This window comes from Festucalex cinctus, chromosome 13 (assembly GCF_051991245.1).
Source record: "Festucalex cinctus isolate MCC-2025b chromosome 13, RoL_Fcin_1.0, whole genome shotgun sequence".
Classification (NCBI taxonomy): domain Eukaryota; kingdom Metazoa; phylum Chordata; class Actinopteri; order Syngnathiformes; family Syngnathidae; genus Festucalex; species Festucalex cinctus.
The window spans coordinates 15,663,872-15,686,154 of record NC_135423.1 but is presented as its reverse complement, the minus strand read 5'-3'; the positions used below and the strand labels follow the sequence as shown (position 1 = coordinate 15,686,154).

At 38.7% G+C, this 22,283-nt stretch overlaps 1 protein-coding gene across 5 annotated transcripts in view; it reads right to left on the bottom strand.

The window, feature by feature from the left end:
* LOC144032943 (cilia- and flagella-associated protein 337-like) overlaps positions 1-22,283 on the bottom strand; it is a 40,869-nt gene that overhangs the window by 3,535 nt on the left and 15,051 nt on the right. For 2 of the 5 annotated variants that reach the window (XM_077540512.1, XM_077540515.1), the window contains 4 exons: positions 22,037-22,114; positions 20,766-20,956; positions 18,901-19,098; positions 17,475-17,570 (listed from right to left, as the gene is read on the bottom strand). In XM_077540512.1, the coding sequence (XP_077396638.1) occupies positions 17,475-17,570; positions 18,901-19,098; positions 20,766-20,956; positions 22,037-22,114 (563 nt within the window). Of the gene's footprint in view, positions 1-17,422; positions 17,571-18,900; positions 19,099-20,765; positions 20,957-22,036; positions 22,115-22,283 lie in introns of all 5 variants that reach the window. The other 3 variants (XM_077540516.1, XM_077540514.1, XM_077540513.1) reach the window with 2 other exon arrangements.

Here is a 22,283-nt window from a genome sequence, read left to right as displayed (position 1 = left end):
ATGTATCAAGTATGGACCAAGATTGAGCACAAGCCTGGCAAGACAACAATCTAACCTACGGTACATAGTGTCACAAATCCACCTCATTGCCAAAGCGCACAAACCAAATCAAGTTTTCTATATTATCCTTATAAGTTTGACTGAACAACTAACAAACTATTTGTGAGTTCACTGCATGCTGAGACAAAATATCTGTCTAAAAATATTGGCTGCAAGCTCAGCCAAGATGTATTTGTAGTCTTCGTTCGCACAGTGCACTGTTACTACAAACTGAACTCTATACATTTAGTGGTCTGAGCCACAAAGTCCAGTCTTGCCCTCCTAGAGATTGTTCAGTTACACCACTTCATTCATCAGCTCGCATGTCACTTACAACTCACAGCATCAGCAATTTGTCAGTTACATCACTCACTTCAATGGTCAGTCTACATATCAATCATAACAACCACAAACTCTGCACCAATTCAGCTGTCAATAGTACCAAATAGCAAGGAAACGATTTCAATTGTTTTTGCTGGACATGACACTGCTGATGCTGCCTTTAATAAGAAAAATGTGCCTTGTTCTTGCCCCAGCAATGAATGCTAGCTTGATAGGGCATGATAGTCAGATACAAGAAGTGAGTGTACAGTACATGTACAGGCCTCCATTCATCCCCGTGTAGTAACCTATGCATGCTCAACTATCACCATTGGAACCTGGACCCTGTACCCCATGAGTCTTGACCTAAACATCATCGTCTGTCCAAGGGTCACCATCACAGGCACCAGGTAGCCCCCAAGGACGATTTGAACAGCCTGCGTGAAGATTAAGTGTTGCGTAAAAACGCCCATCTAGTCAGTGTCAATGCCTTTGTTTTAGGGATGCACGGTAATATTGGTAGCCGATAATTATCAGCAATTATCGAACAGTTTATAGACTTATAGTAAGACTCAATAGTATATTTGTATTCAAGTTAATTTTGCAAACAATTAACGGCTTACTTACCGGTTATCGACATGGGCACTTTCTAAATTATTGGTTTATCTTATCGGTTGAAAATAGCATTATCATGCATCCCTACTTTGTTTGCATGTTGTTGGCCTCTTGCACCATCATAGTAAGGGAGTTTGCAAACTTGGACGCTGAACCGGAGACGAAGATGCTCAAGTAAGTTTAGCACAAGCTAGCAGATGGATTTAAAAGTGATCAGAAAGAAGACCCTGGGTTCTTCCAATGATCAGTGTATGGCGACAGGGTTTTTACAGATTTATTCAAGTTAAATTTAAGACTTTTAAGACCTATTTAAGGCCATTTCCCCCAAAAAAAGTTAATACATTTTTCACAGCTCTAATGGCAAAGAAATTAAGTAAATTATTTTTTAATTAAAAAAAGAAAACCATTCCGTAGGTTGACGTGGATGTGGTAGTGCATTGAACATGCACAGTCTTGGTACTGTACATCTAAAATGTTTTCCAAAAAGTGAATGAGGCTTGGTAAATTGCTTCGGACAACATATGGTGTACATAAAGTGCACTATAAGTGCACTTTATCTACAAAAGTACATTACATTTGAGTTGAGTCAACAATAAACAAATAGAAAAGGCGCATTTTGGGTGCGGGTCCGTGCTCAGTCAAGTGATAACAACACAACTGTACAAGCCAAAAATAACTAAATACTGCAACTTGCACTTTAACAAACATACAAAATCTCTCGAATCAAAGAAATGCAAATGCAGCCTTTTAAGAAGCAGCCCAGATAAAGCGTGCATTCGACAGCTTTCGCTCATCGGCACACCCCAAGTACTCTCCAGCACACACTTCCATACGTACTGTACACTACATAGACACTTGAGATGGACAATTTCTGTCACCACAGCACTTTCTCAAACTGACTCTGATTAAACAGCAGCTTAGAGTGCTTTTAATTTCATGGAAGAACAGACAGCGAGTTATGGAGGCCCAGAGAAGAAAAAAAATGGGAGGTGAGGCAGGGGAGAGAGCGATGGATGCATGGACAGGAGGAGAGGCAAAAAGTAAGGAGGGCAGACTCGATATTAAAAAAAAAAAAAAAAATGGCAGGATATTAATTACGCCGAAAGCTGTTGATTATAGACAAGGATTTTGGGTTGTGGGGACAGATGAGCAAGGCGATAAGATAAAGGTGAGAGCCAAAAAGATTTGAAGGCTGGTGGGGAATTTAGAAAACCTTGAAGAGGAGGCTAGGAGAGGTTGGGGAAAAAAAGATAGATACGCTTGCCGGCAGGTGGAGGCCTTCAATATTTCACATACATAAATAATTTACATCCAAGCTAAAAATCTGTGAATACCGTATTTTTGTAATTTGTCTTTTCTCTTCTCATCACAGGCTTTTAGTTAGCGGAAAGGGGAGATTATTGAAGATATCAACCATGGCGATGTGACTGGGGTGGGCAAACTGTCAAAATGTGTTCCAACCGAGTGGCTGTGTGCATCAATTGCAAATAAAAAGGAGTTAAGCCACCTAACTGGAGTGTGCGTGCATCTGTCTCCCATGCATATATATCATATATTTCACTATTAAAGTGGTTCAGTCAAAGGTGTTTTTAGCATACAGAGCAGACATTGTGGACTAGGAGACACTAAATAGGCACACAGTCATTCTTTCATAACTGGCTTTTTTCTCTTCTTTTTTTAATGCAGGGCTTTACAATACATGCTAAAGTAGCCAGCCATTCATTTGCTTTAAAGAGCACTCGGTGGCCTTAAGGGGAACTGTGCACTAGCTCACTATGGTACCGGAATGATAATAACAATACATGAATTTTAATGCCATACCCTCTAAGAGATGGGACCTTTAATCTTGAATGTTTAAGTATGACCTGAGTAAGGATATTGGAGCCTGCGTACGTGCACGCTACATCTTACCTTGAGACTCTGAGCAGATTTTAATCTCATTCAATAGCATGTTTGTGATGTGAAGAGCGATAAATCAAGGTGCCTTTAATCCAAGTCAAATGCCATAGGGCTCCAGTAGTCATTTGGGCTCATTTGCATTGGATTGCAAAACCTGCTGCAATGATACGAAAGTATTTCGGGCGCAGTATGTAAACTCACTACAGATCTGAAAATTGGAACAGACAGGCTGTGGAGCATATTAGTTTATGTGCAGAGAACCAGCCTCCAAACAGGTAATTTCAAAATGAAAGTTTCATCATTTGACATTTATTAGTCAAAGGTCAAACTGCATGTTGATGACATGACATGGGAATCCACGCTTCTGTTGCCAGTTGCTCGCCCAGTCGGCTTATTTAATCAAGGCATGTATTGAAGGACATAGTGGATTTGGAAGATTATAGTCATCAGAGTATGGTGAGAGTATAAACTGAGATATTACGCACCACCACAGGTCATTATCTCTCATTCTAGTCTGTTATCATGTAGTGCATCTCCTTGCATCTTTTTTCCTGACTTAAATCTCCATCTTTACACATTCTGTGTAAACTCTTATTTACCTCTCCATTTATCTTCACAGCATCCTGGCTCCATTCATCTAACTTCGCAATTGCTTATTTTCTCATTGGCATCCCCTACCTCTTTACCTGAAACTGTCTCAGCTCTCTCATCCAACTAAACTTCCGCTGCAGCTATTCCCTTTCCTCTCTGATGGATGGTTTTCATCTCAATTTGTTTTGTGTTGCCACCTTCATACAGTTATGCTCCAATTCACCATGGTAAACAGTAAATTAAGGGTGGTGTAAGGCGGAACGATTCTGATGGCGCGTGACTGACAGGGGCCGTACAAAATAAATTGTAGTATCAAAGGCCTGGACATATTGTACACAGTCAGTATGCTAAAGCAGTTACTGTATTAGAAATTGTTTTGTCAACATTTGTTCATTAGCATAAGCACACAAAAACAACTTAACTGTTTTTATGTGTGTTATGTGATTTATCACCTGTTAATATTGCATGACCTTAAATCTCTAAAATCAGAGACAGCGGTTGGAATCTTTTGCACTGATCTTATTTACACAGGTTTCAAGGTGTAATATAATTGGGATTTCAAACAGAAATTTCCAGAAGAAAAGCTGCACAAAAACCTAAAGCTGTCATCGGACATGACATCACATGAAACAAGAGCATATCCCATGATACTTCTCCACAATTGCCTTATGCTTTCTCTTCTTAGGCTTTTTGCTTGTGTGTAATGGATCAAAAATAAAATATTATACCAATACAAGGTATATGTATCAGGCCGATACAAGGTATTCAAACTCACGGCTGTGGCCGATACCAGTAGGCGGCCCTCTTGTGGCCGTTTTGTGATCGGGAATTACAAATTAGAAAAGAAAATTGGCATTAATTGCAAGCAATTTTAAGGAATAATCTGATATCGGTATATGTGAGCCTTTTCTTACATATTATGATAATAAATAATAAAATATACAATAAATAAATTCACTAAAAAAAATACTACTAATAATAAACAAGAGTGGAACGTATAGCACACTGAAAAGTCCTTATGAGCAGAGACGACGACATAACAGGAATTTGAACTTTTGATCATGCGGGTGCTTTTGTGTTTTAAATTAAAAATAACAGTGATCAACTTGTATGACTGTTAAGCGTGTTAAAGAAATGTACATAAAAGATTGCCTGTACAGTTAACAATAGTTTTATGACCTTATGATTTGTTTCAGAATTTGAAGGTCACCCTACTTGCTGAAATGGGTTGCATTCAACCTTGGTGATTGCAGGTCTATGTAATGTAAAATGTCGGTTTCTAATACACTGGCAAGCACAAAGAGATTTCTTTCTATTGTATATAGTGCAATCAGATTTGGAACATAGAAGGGAAGAAAAAAAAGAAGAACTAATTCAAGCTCACCAAAGCAATGAATATGTAAATATACATTAACCCAGTGCCAGCAAACCACTGGCTTTCACTAAACTTTCTTTTTTGCATATGAATTTAATGATTATTTGCAGGATGTGTGAAAACATCTCTGATGTGTCTGTATATTTTTCAGTTGGCACACCAGCTTGACTCAAATGTCCCCTGAAGCGACGTTCTCCGTCATGTGCCATCTTGGTAATGAATGTGCAGATTGGCAAGAGAAGCGAGAGCTTTACTGAGATGCTCAATGGACCGGAGGAGGCCGGATTGTATGCCAGTTTCGAGTGCCAAAGATTACGTAACTAAATGCTTGCTATAGCACGCTTCGGTTTATGTTGCCCTTCCTATCTTGCCTTGGTCCCTGTAATTTCACATTTGTGAGTTTAAAAGTAATTGTTGATCATACAGGACCCATGTGATCTATTTGATGTATTAGCTAGAGCACGGAAATGAGTTTTGCAACAAAACTTAATGGACCTTACTGAACATAACCAAATGTGTTTATTATTGTTTGTTGTGACGTAAAAATGAAAAACATATTCATAGATTTGTTGACTATCAAATACACTGTCCTTCTCACGTTGCTTAGTCAAGCAAAATATTACTGACGGCTTTCACACAGTCTGCACATCAATTGACTCAGGGTGTAGAACTGAAATTAAAGAACTAATACCAGAACTAGAGCTGCGAGCAGCTATAAAGGGCCCTCGCAGCCCGGGCCACGTTGGGGTACTTGCACGTTGGGGTACTTGCACGTTGGGGTACTCGCACATTGGGGTACTGGCACATTAGGAGCAAAATTTCTTTGAACATGGCATGATAAACCTTTACATGTGAATTTTTTTTTTGCCAGGTGAGATGTGTGTGTGAAGCTCAATGTGTTTTGGTGATTGTCAAGATCTGCAAAAATCAGCTTCCTTTTTTATTTTTAGGGAATGAGTTGACCTGACTGTTTTTTTTTTGCAAAAGTATGTATACCCATCATCGCTTGTACTCATTGCACAATGTTGCTTTTATTGTCCATAGAGGCGATCAAAAAAAAATGAAACTGAATAAAAAAACTACAGATGTTTGGATCGGTCTGATACCAGTGAACACCTTGAGTAGTGGAAAGTAAAAGAATATTCATAAATGACTTAGTTATAACACTTAAAAGTTCACAAATTTTGTTCAAAATACCGTAAGTGGGGTTGTTTGTTTTTGTTTTTTTTTTTTTTTTTATGCCTCAAGGACTAGGTGGCGCAGTATTTATAACTAAATTTTGTCATAGAGATACCTTCAGGCCTTGACTATAAATATACATGTCAAGTTTGGGATTTTTTGAAGCATGTACCGGGGAGTTATTCAGCATATCCTTCATTCACGATACTGCTATTAACGTCAATAGAGGCTATCAAAAATAAATAAAACTAAATAAAAAATACGTATGTTTGGATAGGTCTGATGCTAGTGAACATTTTGAGTGGTTGAAAATAAAAGAATATTCATAAATGACTTAGTTATCACACTTAGAATGAGTTTACATTTTTTGGACAAAATACCGTATGTGGGGTATTTTTTTGTTTTGCCTCAAGGGCTAGGTGGCGCTGCATATATAACTGAATGTTGTCATATAGATACCTTCAGGCCTTGACTCTAAACATACATGTCAAATTTGGGATTTTTTTGAGCATGTACCGGGGAGTTATTAAGCCTATCCTTTTTCATTGTGAAACACAAAATTTGATGCCCCGCCCTCATCATATAGTATTCCGAAAAGTCAAGATTTTTTCCCCCTGTCGTTGGCTCAGGTCTTGACATGGTCCAGGTCAAGTCTGAAGTCAGTCGGATGAAACGTGTAGGAGAAGTGGGCAAAAGTATGCCCCCTGTAAATGTGCTAAATTCGTAAAAAATGGGACATTCAAAAATTCGTAGCTCACTTCCTGTTTATTTTAGCACATGGGTCCAAGAGACTTTTTTGTAGGTCTTGGGCTCCCTCATACACCTAAAAATATTCGTCGTTTTTGCTTAAACGTACAACTGGGGCTGCTTCGTTAAAAACTTCTAGGGGGCGCTATTGAGTCATTTTTGTAAAAATAGCACAATCAACAATAAAATATTGCTCATTTTACCAGGCCAGATATGTGTGCCAAGTTTCATGAGTTTCTGTGCATGTTTAGACCCTCAAAACTGGCGTTGTTTTCTTGGCGAACAGCGCTTAGCCACGCCCACAGCAATTCACGAAAACTCACAACCTTCGTGTTGTGACACCATGAAGGCCGAAACCCTCATCTGAGCAAATATGAGGTAGGTCCAGTTAACGTGTTTGGAGAAAAACGTAGAAGAAAATTCGTTAAAAAAAAAATTGCCACTAGATGGCGCTATCAGTAAGATGAAATATAAGTTCGTAGATGTCTTTAGGGCTGGACTCTCATCAAATGTGTGAAATTTTGAGAAGATTGGATCATCTGGGCCAAGTTCATGCAGCTTTTGATGTCACGAAAAATCTTCAGACTTTGCATTACCTTAGCGGCCACGCCCTTTGGCGAAAAGTTACACTATTCGGTGTGGGGCATGATCAACATCTTAAGGCTTTTCTAACCAATTTTCAACTGGATCCCTTCAACGAGCTCGGCACAGTAGCTAAAAACGTAAAGTATGACATTTATTGTTACCACTAGGTGGCGCTATATGTATAACTGAATTTTATCATATAAATGTTTTCAGGCCATGACTATTACGTTGCCTGAGAAGTTTGAGATTTTTTGGAGCTTGAACATGGGAGTTATTAAGCATTTGCTCTTTCTGGACAAATGAAATTTTAAAGGCAATATTTGATGCCCCGCCCCCGTCATATAGTATTTCGAAAGGGCAAGATGTTTTGCCCAGTTATTCTCTCAGGTCTTGAGATGATAAATACCAAGTTTGAAGTCAATTGGATGAAAAATGTTTGCAAAGGGGGAAAAAGCATGACCACAGTGAAGGTGCCAAAATAGGCCAAAATTGGACATAAAAAAATTCATAGCTCACTTCCTGTACATTTTAGCTACATGGTCCCAATAGACTTTTTTGTGCGTCTCGGGGTGCTACACGTGCCTGCCAATTTTCGTTGCTCTAGCTCAAACGTGCCGGGCTTGGTTTTTATTTTACTATGCTAGGGGGCGCTATAGAGTCGCGTTGTTATGACGACTTCATAATATCAAATTTTTCGCCGGGCCTGAGGAGTGTGCAAAGTTTGGTGAGTTTTCGTGAATGTTTAGGTACCCAAAATCGCGATCGTTTACGGAGAAGAAGAAGAAGAAGAAGAAGAAGAAGAAGAATAATAATAACTAGAGCTGCGAGCAGCTATAAAGGGCCCTCGCAGCCCGGGCCACGTTGGGGTCCTTGCACGTTGGGGTACTTGCACGTTGGGGTACTGGCATATTGGAAGCAAAATTTCTTTGAAAATGGCATAATAAACGTTTACATGTAGAATATTTTTTTGCCAGTGTGTGTGTCAAGCTCAACGGGTTTTGGTGATTGTTAAGACCTGCAAAAATCAGCGTCCTTTTTTATTTTTAGGCAATGAGTTGCCCTGATTGGTATTTTTTTGTAAAAGTGTATATACACATCATCGCTCGTTGTACTCATTGCACAATGTTACTTTTATTGTCCAAAGGGGCAATCAAAAATGAATAAAACAAAATGGAAACGTACATACGTTTGGATCGGTGTGAAGCCAGTGAACAATTTGAGTGGTGGAAACTAAAAGAATATTCATAAATGACTTAGTTATCACACTTAGAATGAGTGTACATTTTTTGTACAAAATACCGTATGTGGGGTATTTTTTTTTATTTTTATATAAGCCTCAAGGGCTAGGTGGCGCTGTATTTATAACTGAATGTTGTCATAGAGATACCTTCAGGCCTTGATTATAAGCATACATGTCAAGTGTGGGATTTTTTTTTGGAGCATGTACCGTGGAGTTATTAAGCATATCCTTCATTCACGATATTGCTTTTAATGTCCATAGAGGCTATCAAAAATAAATAAAAATATATATATGTTTGGATAAGTCTGATGCCAGTGAACATTTTGAGTGGTGGAAACTAAAAAAATATTCATAAATGACTTAGTTATCACACTTAGAATGAGTGTACATTTTTTGTACAAAATACCGTATGTGGGGTATTTTTTTTTCATGCCTCAAGGGCTAGGTGGCGCTGCATATATAACTGAATGTTGTCATAGAGATAACTTCAGGCCTTGACGATAAACATACATGTCAAGTTTGGGATTTTTTGGAGCATGTACCGGGGAGTTATCAAGCATATCCTTTTTCATTGTGAAACACAAATTTTGATGCCCCGCCCTCATCATATAGTATTTCGAAAAGTCAAAATTTTTCCCCCTGTCGTTGGCTCAGGTCTTGACATGGTCCAGGCCAAGTCTTAACTCAGTCGGATGAAACGTGTAGGAGAAGTGGGCAAAAGTCTGCCCCCTGTGAATGTGCAAAAATCGTCCAAAATCTGACATTCAAAAATTCGTAGCTCACTTCCTGTTCATTTTAGCATATGGGTACAAGAGACGTTTTTGTAGGTCTTGGGCTCCCTCATACACCTAAAAATATTCGGCATTTTTGCTTAAACGTACAACCGGGGCTGCTTCGTTAAAAATTTCGAGGGGGCGCTATTGAGTCATTTTTGTAAAAATAGCACAATCAACAATAAAATATTGCTCATTTTACCAGGCCAGATGTGTGTGCCAAGTTTCAGGAGTTTCTGTGCATGTTTAGACCCTCAAAACTGGCGTTGTTTTCTTGGCGAACAGCGCTTAGCCACGCCTACAGCAATTCGCGAAAACTCACAAACTTCGTGTTGTGACATCATGAAGGCCGAAACCCTCCTCTGAGCAAATATGAGGTAGGTCCAGTTAACGTGTTTGGAGAAAAACGTAGAAGAAAATTCGTAAGAAAAAAAATTGCCACTAGGTGGCGCTATCAGTTAGATGAAATGTAAGTTAGTAGATGTCTTTAGAGCTGGACTCTCATCAAATGTGTGAAATTTTGAGAAGATAGGTTCATCTCGGTCAAGTTAATGCAGCTTTTATTTTCACGAAAAATCTTCAGATTTTGCGGCACCGTAGCGGCCACGCCCTTTGGCGAAAAGTTACAATATTCGGTGTGGGGCATGATCAACATCTTAAGGCTTTTCTGACCAACTTTCAACTGGATCCCTTCAACGAGCTCAGCGCAGTAGCTAAAAACGTAAAGTATGACATTTATTATCACCACTAGGTGGCGCTATATGTATAACTGAATTTTATCATATAGATGTTTTCAGGCCGTGACTATTACGTTGCCTGAGAAGTTTGAGATTTTTTGGAGCTTGTACATGGGAGTTATTAAGCATTTGCTCTTTCTGGACAAATGAAATTTTAAAGGCAATATTTGATGCCCCGCCCCCGTCATATAGTATTTCAAAAAGGCAAGACTTTTTGCCCAGCTGTTCTCTTAGGTCTTGAGATGATAAATGCCAAGTTTGAAGTCAATGGGATGAAAAATGTTTGCATAGGGGGAAAAAGCATGACCACAGTGAATGTGCCAAAATAGGCCAAAATTGGACATTAAAAAATTCATAGCTCACTTCCTGTACATTTTAGCTACATGGTCCCAATAGACTTTTTTGTGCGTCTCGGGGTGCTACACGTGCCTACCAATTTTCGTTGCTCTAGCTCAAACGTGCCGGGCTTGGTTTTTATTTTTCTATGCTAGGGGGCGCTATAGAGTCGCGTTGTTATGACGACTTCATAATATCAAATTTTTCGCCGGACCTGAGGAGTGTGCAAAGTTCGGTGAGTTTTCGTGAATGTTTAGGTACCCAAAATCGTGATCGTTTACGGAGAAGAAGAAGAAGAAGAAGAAGAAGAAGAAGAAGAATAATAATAATAATAATAATCCGATCGAAAAACAATAGGGACCTCGCAGCGGTAGCTGCTCGGGCCCTAATAATAATAATCCGATCGAAAAACAATAGGGACCTCGCAGCGGTAGCTGCTCGGGCCCTAACAAGTACTCAACTCTTAAGTAGTCACTGATACCAATACTAAATAAAGATACTAGTAGTACTATTAATCGAAAAAAGACAATTTAATGTAATTTTATTCAATTTAATTTAATTTAATTTAAAAGAATGACCCAGTAAAGTGCATTTCTTTAAAATTGCTTGAAATTAATTTGAATTTTCTATTCTAATCTCGGCCACAAGAGGGCAGCCAATGCTTTTATCGGCCACCATCATGAGAACCAATAACCCTGAATCAGGGTTAGCGAGCTCCGGTCCTCAAGGGCCAGAGTCCTGCAGGTTTTGGATATTTCCCTTCTTCGACACAGCTGATTCATGATCAGCTCATCAGCAAGCTCTGCATAAGCCTGATAACGATCCTGTTAATTGGAATCAGCTGCAGTTCAAGTAGGGAAATCTCTAAAACCTGCAGCACTCCGGCCCTCGAGGACCACAGTTTGCCACCCCTGTGGCTTGAATTAACGCTGGTATAGTCCTGAAACTGATACCTGGTGTCAGTAATCGCCCTATTCTATTTTAGTCATTTTTTTCTGTTCTGATATTGTTGTTGTCTATGCGTGAAACTTTTAGAATGAGTTGCCATGTAAGCAAAACTTAGATTGCCTCATGCATTCCTGTCAAGTTTTGTTTCATGAAAATGACCGTTAACAGGTTATATTGTACTGAATCTTCACTGTATAGCCATACTTTTGCAAAAGTGGTGTAAAACAAGTACCCGTATGTGTGTATTCATTTATTTGAACAACATTAAATCTTATTTTGCGGAATGCTAAAATTAACCATGCATCAACACCAAGATGAGGAGTAAATTACATGACAAACGTGAATTTGATGTATGGTAATTATGAAGCAGCCTGGCAGCCTGAGCTGAAATGTGCGTTCAGACTCAGACTAAATCACCTGCCACAAAACTCATACATATAAATGAAGCTATCTTTAAAATGGACTATAAGAATAGAGATGCATGTACCCTTTCACCAGATGAGGCAATATTACAAAGCTGAGCCCATTAATGTGTGGAACGTGCAAACCCTTGTTTGCACTTACTCTGTAATATACCAAGCAATAATCACCACTTTTATTATGAGTTAAACTCATCAAAGAGTGAACCCAATTTTCTGCAAACAATATGTCGCACACCTGACGTTACACTAACTTGTATAGGAGATACACACACATTCTGAAACGGTCTCATGCACATCAGAAATAGGGTGTTATGGTATGCGTGTTAAATTGTTGAATCTCAATTACCCTGTTAGCACACTTCCTGTAGCCTCCAAATCAAACCGTAAACAGCGAACCACATTCTTATCCAACATATCCCAAATTAATTGGACTTTAGCGTGCAGTGAGTCCCATAAAGAAGGCACATTCAGAATCACGAGCACACAAGATGATGGATAGTACAACCGAGCCAAAAAGTTTGCATTGCGCCACACTTTAATCACGGAGTTCATTTCACTGCCCCTTCATTCATCAATGGTCTGCTCCTTCTTTGTCTTCATAAGAAGGCAGATGAGGACGATTAGCCACCTCCTAATAGCTCACTGATTTACAAGATCATTGTTTAGCCTCATAGATAAACTACTAAGGAAAGGAAAGAGGAAAATTCAACTATACAAACTCGTGGAAATGCATCAAACGAGTCTCTCTGCTTTTAAAATTGATGAGATCGCAATACTACACCGCTTTGCTTGTTTAGTGTGTAGTTCATTTGAAATTCTAATGCCACCCCGGAGGCTCTGAGGCATGTAGTGATGAGCCGCTCAAATATTTTACCTAAAAGTTAATGCAATTAATTGGAATTTAATGGAAATACATTAAATTGTAGATGAAGGTACAGTCTAAAAGGGGATGCATTGATTGCTGTAACAACATAACAGCCACAAAATTTGCTATACTAATAGTTCCTAACCTGTGTTTAATCAAACAGACGAATATGTGCAATAAGAATTCACATGCATGTACGTATGGTGTTCCACAGGGTTCAATTCTGGGGCCTCTGTTGTTTTCATTATTTAGTATCTGCTGCCATTGAGTTCTATTAAACAGCAGTGGTTGTTTTAAAGTGCACTATAAATATAGAGTTGAGTTGAGTGATGGTAGTCACCGTAGTAACTGCATGATTTGCAATGGCAAGCCGAGCAATTCTAGTCCAGTACAGCTAGCTATCTACAAAACTAATCAAACACTTCCTTAAACAGCATGGAGATAGGGGAATACAAGGGCAAATAATCCACTAAATCACTTTGTTCCCTTTTACCCCAACTAGAAATCATTTTCCCAAAATATAATGTAAATAGAAATAACATACCCAGATCTGTTGTTGTCATCCTATCATCTTTGTTAGCTAACTGTAGGGTAGGTGGTAGAAAGGACAGCATTTAAGCACAACCTTGTGAGGTAAACTGAAAACTTACATGATATACTGATGTCTCAGCACACAATTTTCCAACTTTCCTATTTATATTTTTCTTGTTTTAGAGGTGATCTTTAAAGCAACATAAAAAAGGTGACCTCTTGTGAGACAGTTTCATCTCTCATGGTCACAAGTGCACTTGTTGTTGAGATTACACTGACCATTCAGACACATCAATATCGCTCTTGCATTGGCCACAAACACACACATAACACACACACACACGCCTTCACACAGTGATAAAGGGTACACCAGGCTCTTTCTCTTTGGCTGCTGTGATGAACGGAAGTCATTTAGACCCATGTGCACACACACAAACACACATAGTCAAAGCTGGTGATAAAGTGAGGCCTTGGCACTGCTCACCTGAGGATCACTGGCTGGCAGCCCAGCATAGACTTTCCAATTGACCCTAGCACCAAAACAACCACTCAAACTTTTCTATTGAGCTCTGTGCATTATGTGTTTCTCTCGCTTTCTCTATATACAAGAAAAGCTGAATGAAGTGGCTGAGGAGAGGAAAGTATGGGCCACTTGGCCATGGCTGCCTTTCAGACTACTTGCTAGACTCTTGTTGGAGAAATCTAAAGTTATTTGTGCACATTCCAAAGCCAAATTGAACTATTATATTAGTAGTTTGTTTTTGGTGCATCATCTCAAATCAAAAATACTCTGCTCCAGTTACCTCCAATGGGCCTCACAAATAAACACTGCTGGAGTGTGGGGAGACATAGTTTGACAATTGTTTCCATTAGAAGAAAATAAGAAAGATGCCTGTTAAGCTCAGTCAATTTTGATCCTTTTATTCAACAGGTGCGGCTATTTTACAGCAGAAGAATTGTATTCAAGGATCAAAGAAATGTATTAGAACAGTCATTGTATCAAAATTTACTTGATGATTTGTACATTAATTCCAAGATTTTACTTAAGTAAATTCAGTATCTATTGATACAATATCTGTTAAAAAGGAAGTTAATCCCCCCGACACACCATACCATACCCCCAAATATTTTTTGGCAACAACATGTTCTAGGCAGCCTCGCTAAAATTCTGGTTAATATTGGAGCTTCAGGTAACATGTGAGCTGTGATTGGTCATTACCTAAGCAACACTGATGTCATATTCAGTCGACAGCAAGTGGCAAGATGGCCACCCACAGATGGATAAAAACGGCTGGATTTTGCCTCATAACTCATACTCCACAAATGTAACATTAATCAGAATGTCATGTTTAGACTACTGATGTCACATATAACATATTGTCAAGAAATGTTTAAGGTTGACTTCCACTTTAAACGTTTTGTAGATAATAGAAGTACAAGTATAAGCAGAAAAGTGTGATTTATCATGAATAAGTGTGGCAAACTGTACAATAAAATAGTTAAAAAACAATCTTTTGATAGAACTAATATGCCAATATCCATCCATCCATCCATCCATCCATTTTCTGAATCGCTTATTCCTCACAAGGGGGGTGCTGGAGCCTATCCCAGCTGGCATCAGGTAGTAGGCAGGGTACACCCTGAACTGGTTGCCAGCCAATCGCAGGGCACACAGACAAACAACCATCCACACTCACAAGCACACCTAGGGACAATTTGGAGCACCGAGTTAACCTGCCATGCATGTCTTTGGAATGTGGGAGGAGACCGGAGTACCCGGAGAAGACCCACGCGGGCACGGGGAGAACATGCAAACCCCACCCAGGAAGGCCGGAGCCCGGACTCGAACTTGCGTCCTCAGAACTGGGAGGCGGACGTGCTAACCACTCAAGCACCGTGCTGCCGAATATGCCAATATATATTTTTTCATTTTAATACAATGTATGTAGTTTACAACCTTTGGGCAAAGAGTTTATCATTTAAAAATATTTTATTTTACATTAAAATAAGGACCACCAGCAAACATAAATGTAGATAATTACTGAAATAATGAGCCTACTCACAAGACATGATAACTTGCTGTGAATTATGGTCTATGTTATATGAATGACAACAGGTGGATACACAGATTGTTTGTCAGTAAATACTGTACATAACAAGTTTCAGAAAAAATACAGAACTAAAAATCTCTCATGGAATATTCATTTTTCATGACACAGTGGTGAGAATCCATAGAGGGAGTAGCCGTCAACAATGTGACCGTGACTGAGACATCACGGTTAACAAAAGTCTCGTCTCAGCATTAACACGGTTTCCTTTAAAGTGCCATGAAATTAAATGGTGATCGTAAAGCAGGAATGTGGAAGCGGCGACTGCAATTTAAGTAATTAATCTTCATTTTCCTGGTGTGCACATTTGTGTGATTTTAAGAAAAGTTACATTAAAAACATCAATAACAGGGACACAGTTGCCATAACTACAAATATATGCAGCAGAGCAATTTAAAGCATTGCAACAACTTAATAATGTCATTAAATCAAATGCACACACAAGTCAATATAGTCAGCCTGGTACATCTATTCATTAACTGCTACTTTCAGACACTCTACTAACTCCACAACATCCCAAGTAATAAAACCGTCAACTCCACTACAAAGTATATTATATATTTGAACTGAATTAACCTTTGTTGCACTCACAATAATTTCCAAGATGAATAGCTCTCTGAGCGCCACACTCCAAACCAAACTAAATTCATTTTAAGGAAGAGCACAGGTAGCATTTAAATGGTATGCAATAATGTTTGATAGTTCCAGCCTTGCCTCTAAATGGAGTAGAAACTTGTGATTTTTTTATGACCAAACAACCAAAATATAAAATCATTCATACAGCCATTTTATTTTTTTTTTGTATTTTTCTTATCAGCTAATTGCAGGGCACACTCGCATTCACACTTATGGACAATTTACAGTACAGTATTCAATAAAGCTATAATGCATGTTTTTTTGTTTTGTTTTGTTTTTTTTCCTGTGAGGAAGCCGAAGTACATGGGGAAAGCAGATGTGTTAACAACTACACAGCTACCTGTTGCACAAGTATTATGCTTATAAAAAAAAAAAAAAAAAAAAAAAAAAAAAAATCTGGTAGATCGTTGACAATAATGATACATCTTTTAATAGCCGTTACACAGTAGTACATAGACAATGTACTTTTCTGTGGTTATAAAAAAAATCTCCTATAATTAGTTAATTTATATTGGCTAGTGGCTGATAATTCATTAAAAAACTCACTACTGGAATGCTCACTACCCACCTAGCTGAAATGTTGCTCCATATTGCCGTGCTCGTTCTCACATTATTTAACTGTAGACATATTAAATTATTGCTTTGACTGATTGGGTAGTTTAATGGTCAAGCCCCGATCGTTTAGGAGATGGTGGGTTATATAACACCGCGGATGAAATATATTTTTTCTGTACTTTAGTATTGCAGCAAGTACATCACACAGTTTTGATTTTACATCTCATTAGGATCTAATATCAAACCTACAGCTGATAAATGGTACAGTAACTGTGACCCGTACCAGGATTTATCTTGTCTCCAGATTGCTACTGCTGACCTAAGTTGAGAGTACATCTTTTCGCTTGACTTTAAGATGCCATCATTTATTATGAGTGCCAAACTAATGTCAAAATTTACCTTCATGAATGATAGCAACAAATCCGAGCTCACATCATTTACTGGGTACAATTGATTTTTTTTTCCCAGGTTCATACCCTTTATGTTGTTGTTGAGCATGCAACTGTAATGACTTGACATAAAATACTGTATGTAAAATTTTGGGAATGAATAGGAATTGGTGCCTGTAATCAGCCATAGTGCAAAATTTTTGAAGTTTTTTTTTTTTTTTTTTTTTTTTTTTAAATTGCACCTTCATCTTGGTTAAAACATCATGATTTATCACACTTAACACTACATAAATGACTTTTGAGAACTTTTTATTTTTAAGTGAATAATTCATTCCCAATAGTTATCAACCTTTACTGAAATCGCATAAGGAAAACTGATAACAATTCTGCGCCGCTTTGCAACCTCAGTTGTGTTCCGTCACAATCAATTCAAATATCACCAAGTCGTGAAATCACAGTGTCATGGTTTCAAATAAACTTAACAAAATGACAGACAGAGCAAAGACACTTAAGTCAAAAGTGACAATTCACCCAGACAAACGCTGTGCTCTGTTCCACCATCCTGTTTCTTGTCGCTTCCCACCTCCTCGCATTCTGCTGTGTTGTCAGGGTGTCTATCATGAAAGGTGTCCCGCTGTGGGTGAACACATGCAGGCCTCATGATGCTCCATTGCTCCTCCTAATAGAACATCAGTGGAGAAGCAAAAAGTCAATTTTAGAATAGCATACCATCGCTCAAACAGCAATTGTAAGCTATTTAATGTGCACCCGTCACATTACTTTCACCTACTTTGACTGGATGGGATTTTGTTTTCAAAAAAAGACTGCAGATTGAAGGTGACTGTGTTGTTCTAACTACCAATCAGTGTTACATCTGGATTCTTTGCATACGTGATGTACAACTGCCTTGGCAATTTGTAGTATTTTGTTTACCTTGTTTGGCTACATGATCAAGCGACTAATTGACAAACTGAGTGACCTTCATGATCGAGCCAAGAATCATTTGTAAATGTAGGGCCCTATTTTCGTGACTAGCACAAGTCTAGGGAATAGTGCAGTCTAACTGTGCACATGGAATTTTTCCTTCTTTTGGTAATTTTCTGAACTAGAGCAGATAGAACAGGGATGTTTGCACCGTTATGTGGATGAATGCAGCAACTCCCGGCCAATCAAAAAGGCTCCCCACATTCCCATTGAAATCAGGACAGTGGAAGCGCACAGAACTTGACATTACAGAAGCAGAAATTGACTTGCTGCGGTCCGTGCATGAGATTGACGTGTGTGCACGACTTTCCCTTGCGGATGATGTAGTCGGCCGCGTATGTGACTGGGGAATTTGGAGACCACCTTGCAACCCCGACGACCATAGACCTGCCCTCCCAATTCTACCACGCAGTGCTATTAAAATATTTTTAAGATGATAATGATAATAATTTGTTTTATGATTTTATTTCTACAATGATTTAGAGGCATTGTCCCACACTGTTGTCATATTTATGAATCGTCTGCGGGGCGCCTAACCTGTCTGCCTGGAGCTCAATCAAATCCACCAAAATGAGGTTACGCCACCTGCCCCACAAGTTAGTCTTGGTTTTTGCGAGTCTAAAATCTAGTCTACTTTTGTCAACAAAGTGTCAGATGAGCAGAGGAAAATATAGTAGCAGCAAATATGCACGTATTTTTCTTTAAGGATACATGTTTATGTTCACATGTGTAAATTTTCTTGTGGGTTATGTATTGTGCATCCCTTGATATCTAAAAAAACAAATACCATAACTCCATGCAGACATCACCCCTGGCTGCTTAACATGGTCCCCTTTGGCAAGTGGATTCTTTCACATCCTTTCAGTCAACTGGATCCTACCACCCACCACTATCCCAGAGACAGTATGCTAAACAATTAATTCCCTTTCCACTCAAACCATTCATTTAAAAAAATATATACAAATATTGTGTTCCATAACAGTTAGCAGCTCTACATTACTTTCCTATATATGAGCGAGTGTTACCTGTCCAAAAAAGCCAATCATTTCTCCTGGCAGATAGCTGAGGGCCACACAACAGTCTGAAGATGCTGACAGAAGGAGCAACCGATCGCCGTGGAAACTCGTATCCAGGTGAGTGACCCCATCCTTGTGTGGGCGGAAGCTGCGCAACAATTCTGGCGGTTCAGTCACCACTTCCTCGTCTGACTCCAGGCAGTAATGCTGAGGAAGTCAGTCAGTTCATCAACATACATTCTGGAGGCCATCTCAGAGGTCCGTGCATGGGTGCCTAAGAATTCTGTAATTAGTTTGCTAAAATGTACCATCTGAATGCTCATATTAACCAAGGCTAATAAACAAACTGGCTAGATAGCTTGAAAAGAAAGCTACGTACACTGTGCGAGTTGAGTTTCGTCACGCAGTGTGAAGCTGGCTTAATAGTTGATGAAGTTGGTATAAGGACAGACCCCTTGAGATGTATTGTCTCATTTTCAAGGGTCCCCCCCCTTAATATCATCTCGCTGGTGGAATGAGTCACCAGGATTCTTCTCAAGAGGCTTATTCATTTCAGTAGAAAATGAGAAAAAATCTAACATGCCTGCATGTCAATTTTTTAGAGCCTACAAAAAATGCAGCAAGTCTGCATGTCCTCTCTGTTGCGCTGTTTGTCACATTTTCATTTAAGCCCATGATCTGATGGACGTGTCAGTCACCATTTCAATTATATGAAAACACTCATTAGTCTACCTGTCAGGCATTATATGCAGCACCAGTGACTGATCGGAACGTATATCAGTGTGTGTAGGTTATAAGCCACATTTAGCAGTGCTAGACAAAGACCCTCCATGTTAAAATGTTAAGGCAAAACTTACAAATATCATGAAAAATACAGATTGTTTGTGTTAACAAAAACATAGACATTTAATTTGTAATAAGTTGTTTTGATCCTTGACATACTAACAAACATACATTCAGTCTGATTGTGATGAACACAAACTACTGCATTATATTTTAATGAGATGCGAGAGTGAACTACACTGCACTGCGTCTTGAGTGCACAACACAGTGCAAACGTTCAAGCCATCCAGCTGATCCCAAAGCACGCTTGCCGTGGGACAGGATTTGAACCAGAGCGCTGAGCTTGCCCAACTTTTTCAGCCCTGCTCCACACATACATTTCCATAAATTAAACTTGGGAGTAAAATGTGCTTCAGACATCTGAATTCAACCGTACTTGTAAAAACCGACAAAGATTTGAGGTCCGAATATTTCGGCTGTAATACTAGAGAAGCTGTGAGATTTCTTTTGGAACCAAAAGTTAATATTTGTCTGTATTACTTACTACAAAACTACTGCTCAACAGTTTATTTTTCTGTTTTTTATGTTTATTAATTGTTTGTTTGGCTTCTCCTTCCAGTCTGGTTTGATTAGTTTAACCAGTCCGGTCAATTTTCCCTCGTTATGTTCGGCCTACTTTTACATGAGCCAACAAAATCTTGTCCAGCGCTTTTTTATATTAGCCAACTGTCTCCTATGAGAGTGATTAGCCTCAGTGTATTTACGTCACCAGCTTCCCTTTGGTCTTGTCAGAAAAGCTGTACTCCACGATGGTTAATTTGATCAATTTGTTTGTGCTGATTTATCAACTTCCATCTTTTGTGATGGTTAAAAATGGCCCAATTGCATCAGAACGAGCCATTTTAAAATATGAATTGGGCATTTAGTACAAATTTAAATGTAACATGAGAAACCGTGTCTCAGTTCAGATGGTTGGATTTCTGTCAAATGCAGTCAGATCCATTTGTAATTTGTTCTGCTTGTACATGACCTAAAGCTGGTACATATCAGTTTTTAAATGAAAGAATCAGAAGCACTTCTCTGTTTTGTACCTCAATGTCCCATGTCTTGATTGTCCCCAGCCTATCTGCTGTGACTAAAAGCTTTCCACAGGGGCTGACAGTCATGACAATAGAGCCGAGCTGTGCCTTGTGAGCCGTGAAGTGTCCCAGAAGACGGTCGTGGACTGTGCTCCAGAGCCTGAGCAGTCCAGAACTGCCACATGACAACAAGTTGGCGCCACCTAAGGGAAACACAAATATCAGAAATAACTTCTAACAACCTTTTCAGGGGGAAAACATTGTAGTTGTTGTTAATCTTACATAGAGGGGTATTTTATTTTGGTTATAACTAAGCTTTAGCACATGAATAAAGTGATATAATTTTAATAATGAAGTTGTAAATGCATGAATAAAACTGGAATGCAGCAGAGTGAATGCAGCAGCCGCCCTCCCTCTTTGGAGATCGACTATAAATTCCGCAGCCACTGTCATAAAACATTTGTTAAAACATTACTAGTTAATGGCAGGAACAAAAAAAAAAACAGCAAGGAAAGATGCATACAACATGTCTCATTTTAACATAAGCAAGAATCTTCTACTCTAATCATTTTTTTCTCCTGTGAAATTGCAATTTTATTCACACATACCGTAATTACAATTCAAATTTACAGTAAAATTGCAATATCTTCATAATACGATTTTTTTCTGAACAAAGACCTTTCTTTCTGATGCAGATGATGATTCAACAATGTGTGAAACTGCAGTAGTAGTGTATAGTGCCAACTAAGGCTGAGGAGGGCTTACTCTGTCAGATTTTGTTTGCCTGAAGTAGAGGGACAGTGTTTAGAATTGTTCGCTATCTAGTGGTGAACTAATATAATGCAACAACCTAAGATCGAATAAGCGCGTGCATTTTGAAGCATGCACACTACGATGCCTCAGAGAAACCACACTTCATAAGCCTACCACCAATTACTACGTTCTCTAAGTTCTTCTCCTTCGGTTATCCATAGCAGAAAAATGGCGGTGAAATATGTCTGCATTCTGTCGGGTTAATCATGTGATAGAGGATATTTTTTGGAATATTATACAAATAAATAGTGGGTTTTGAAATGAATAAATACTGAAAAAAATCAATTCTACACACTGGCCCTTTAAAATAAGATGGTATATAATACATTTACTATTATTATTAAACATGCCCAGGTTACATCCATTTCAATAACTTTGCTACAACACATTCAGTGAAGAAACGCACATTGAAGTAAATCATGCAAAAAAAATACTCATGATGGCAGAAGAGCAGATTTCATTCACTTTACCTTTTGCTATTTGTGCAGATGTACGACCTTGTAAAAACGACAATGTGGTGATGGCGTCAAGGGAATGCTCCGTTTGCTCTGGGAGACAAAAATGACAAGATAACAAAAACTATTTTGGGGAACACTTGCACCAAAGGGTGCTCTTACTTAAACAAATGCTAAAATGTTTCTTCATATCTATCCATCAGTTTTCTAGGCCACCCTGCTGTCTCGCTACATCTAGAATATCTCAAATTTATCTGAAGCT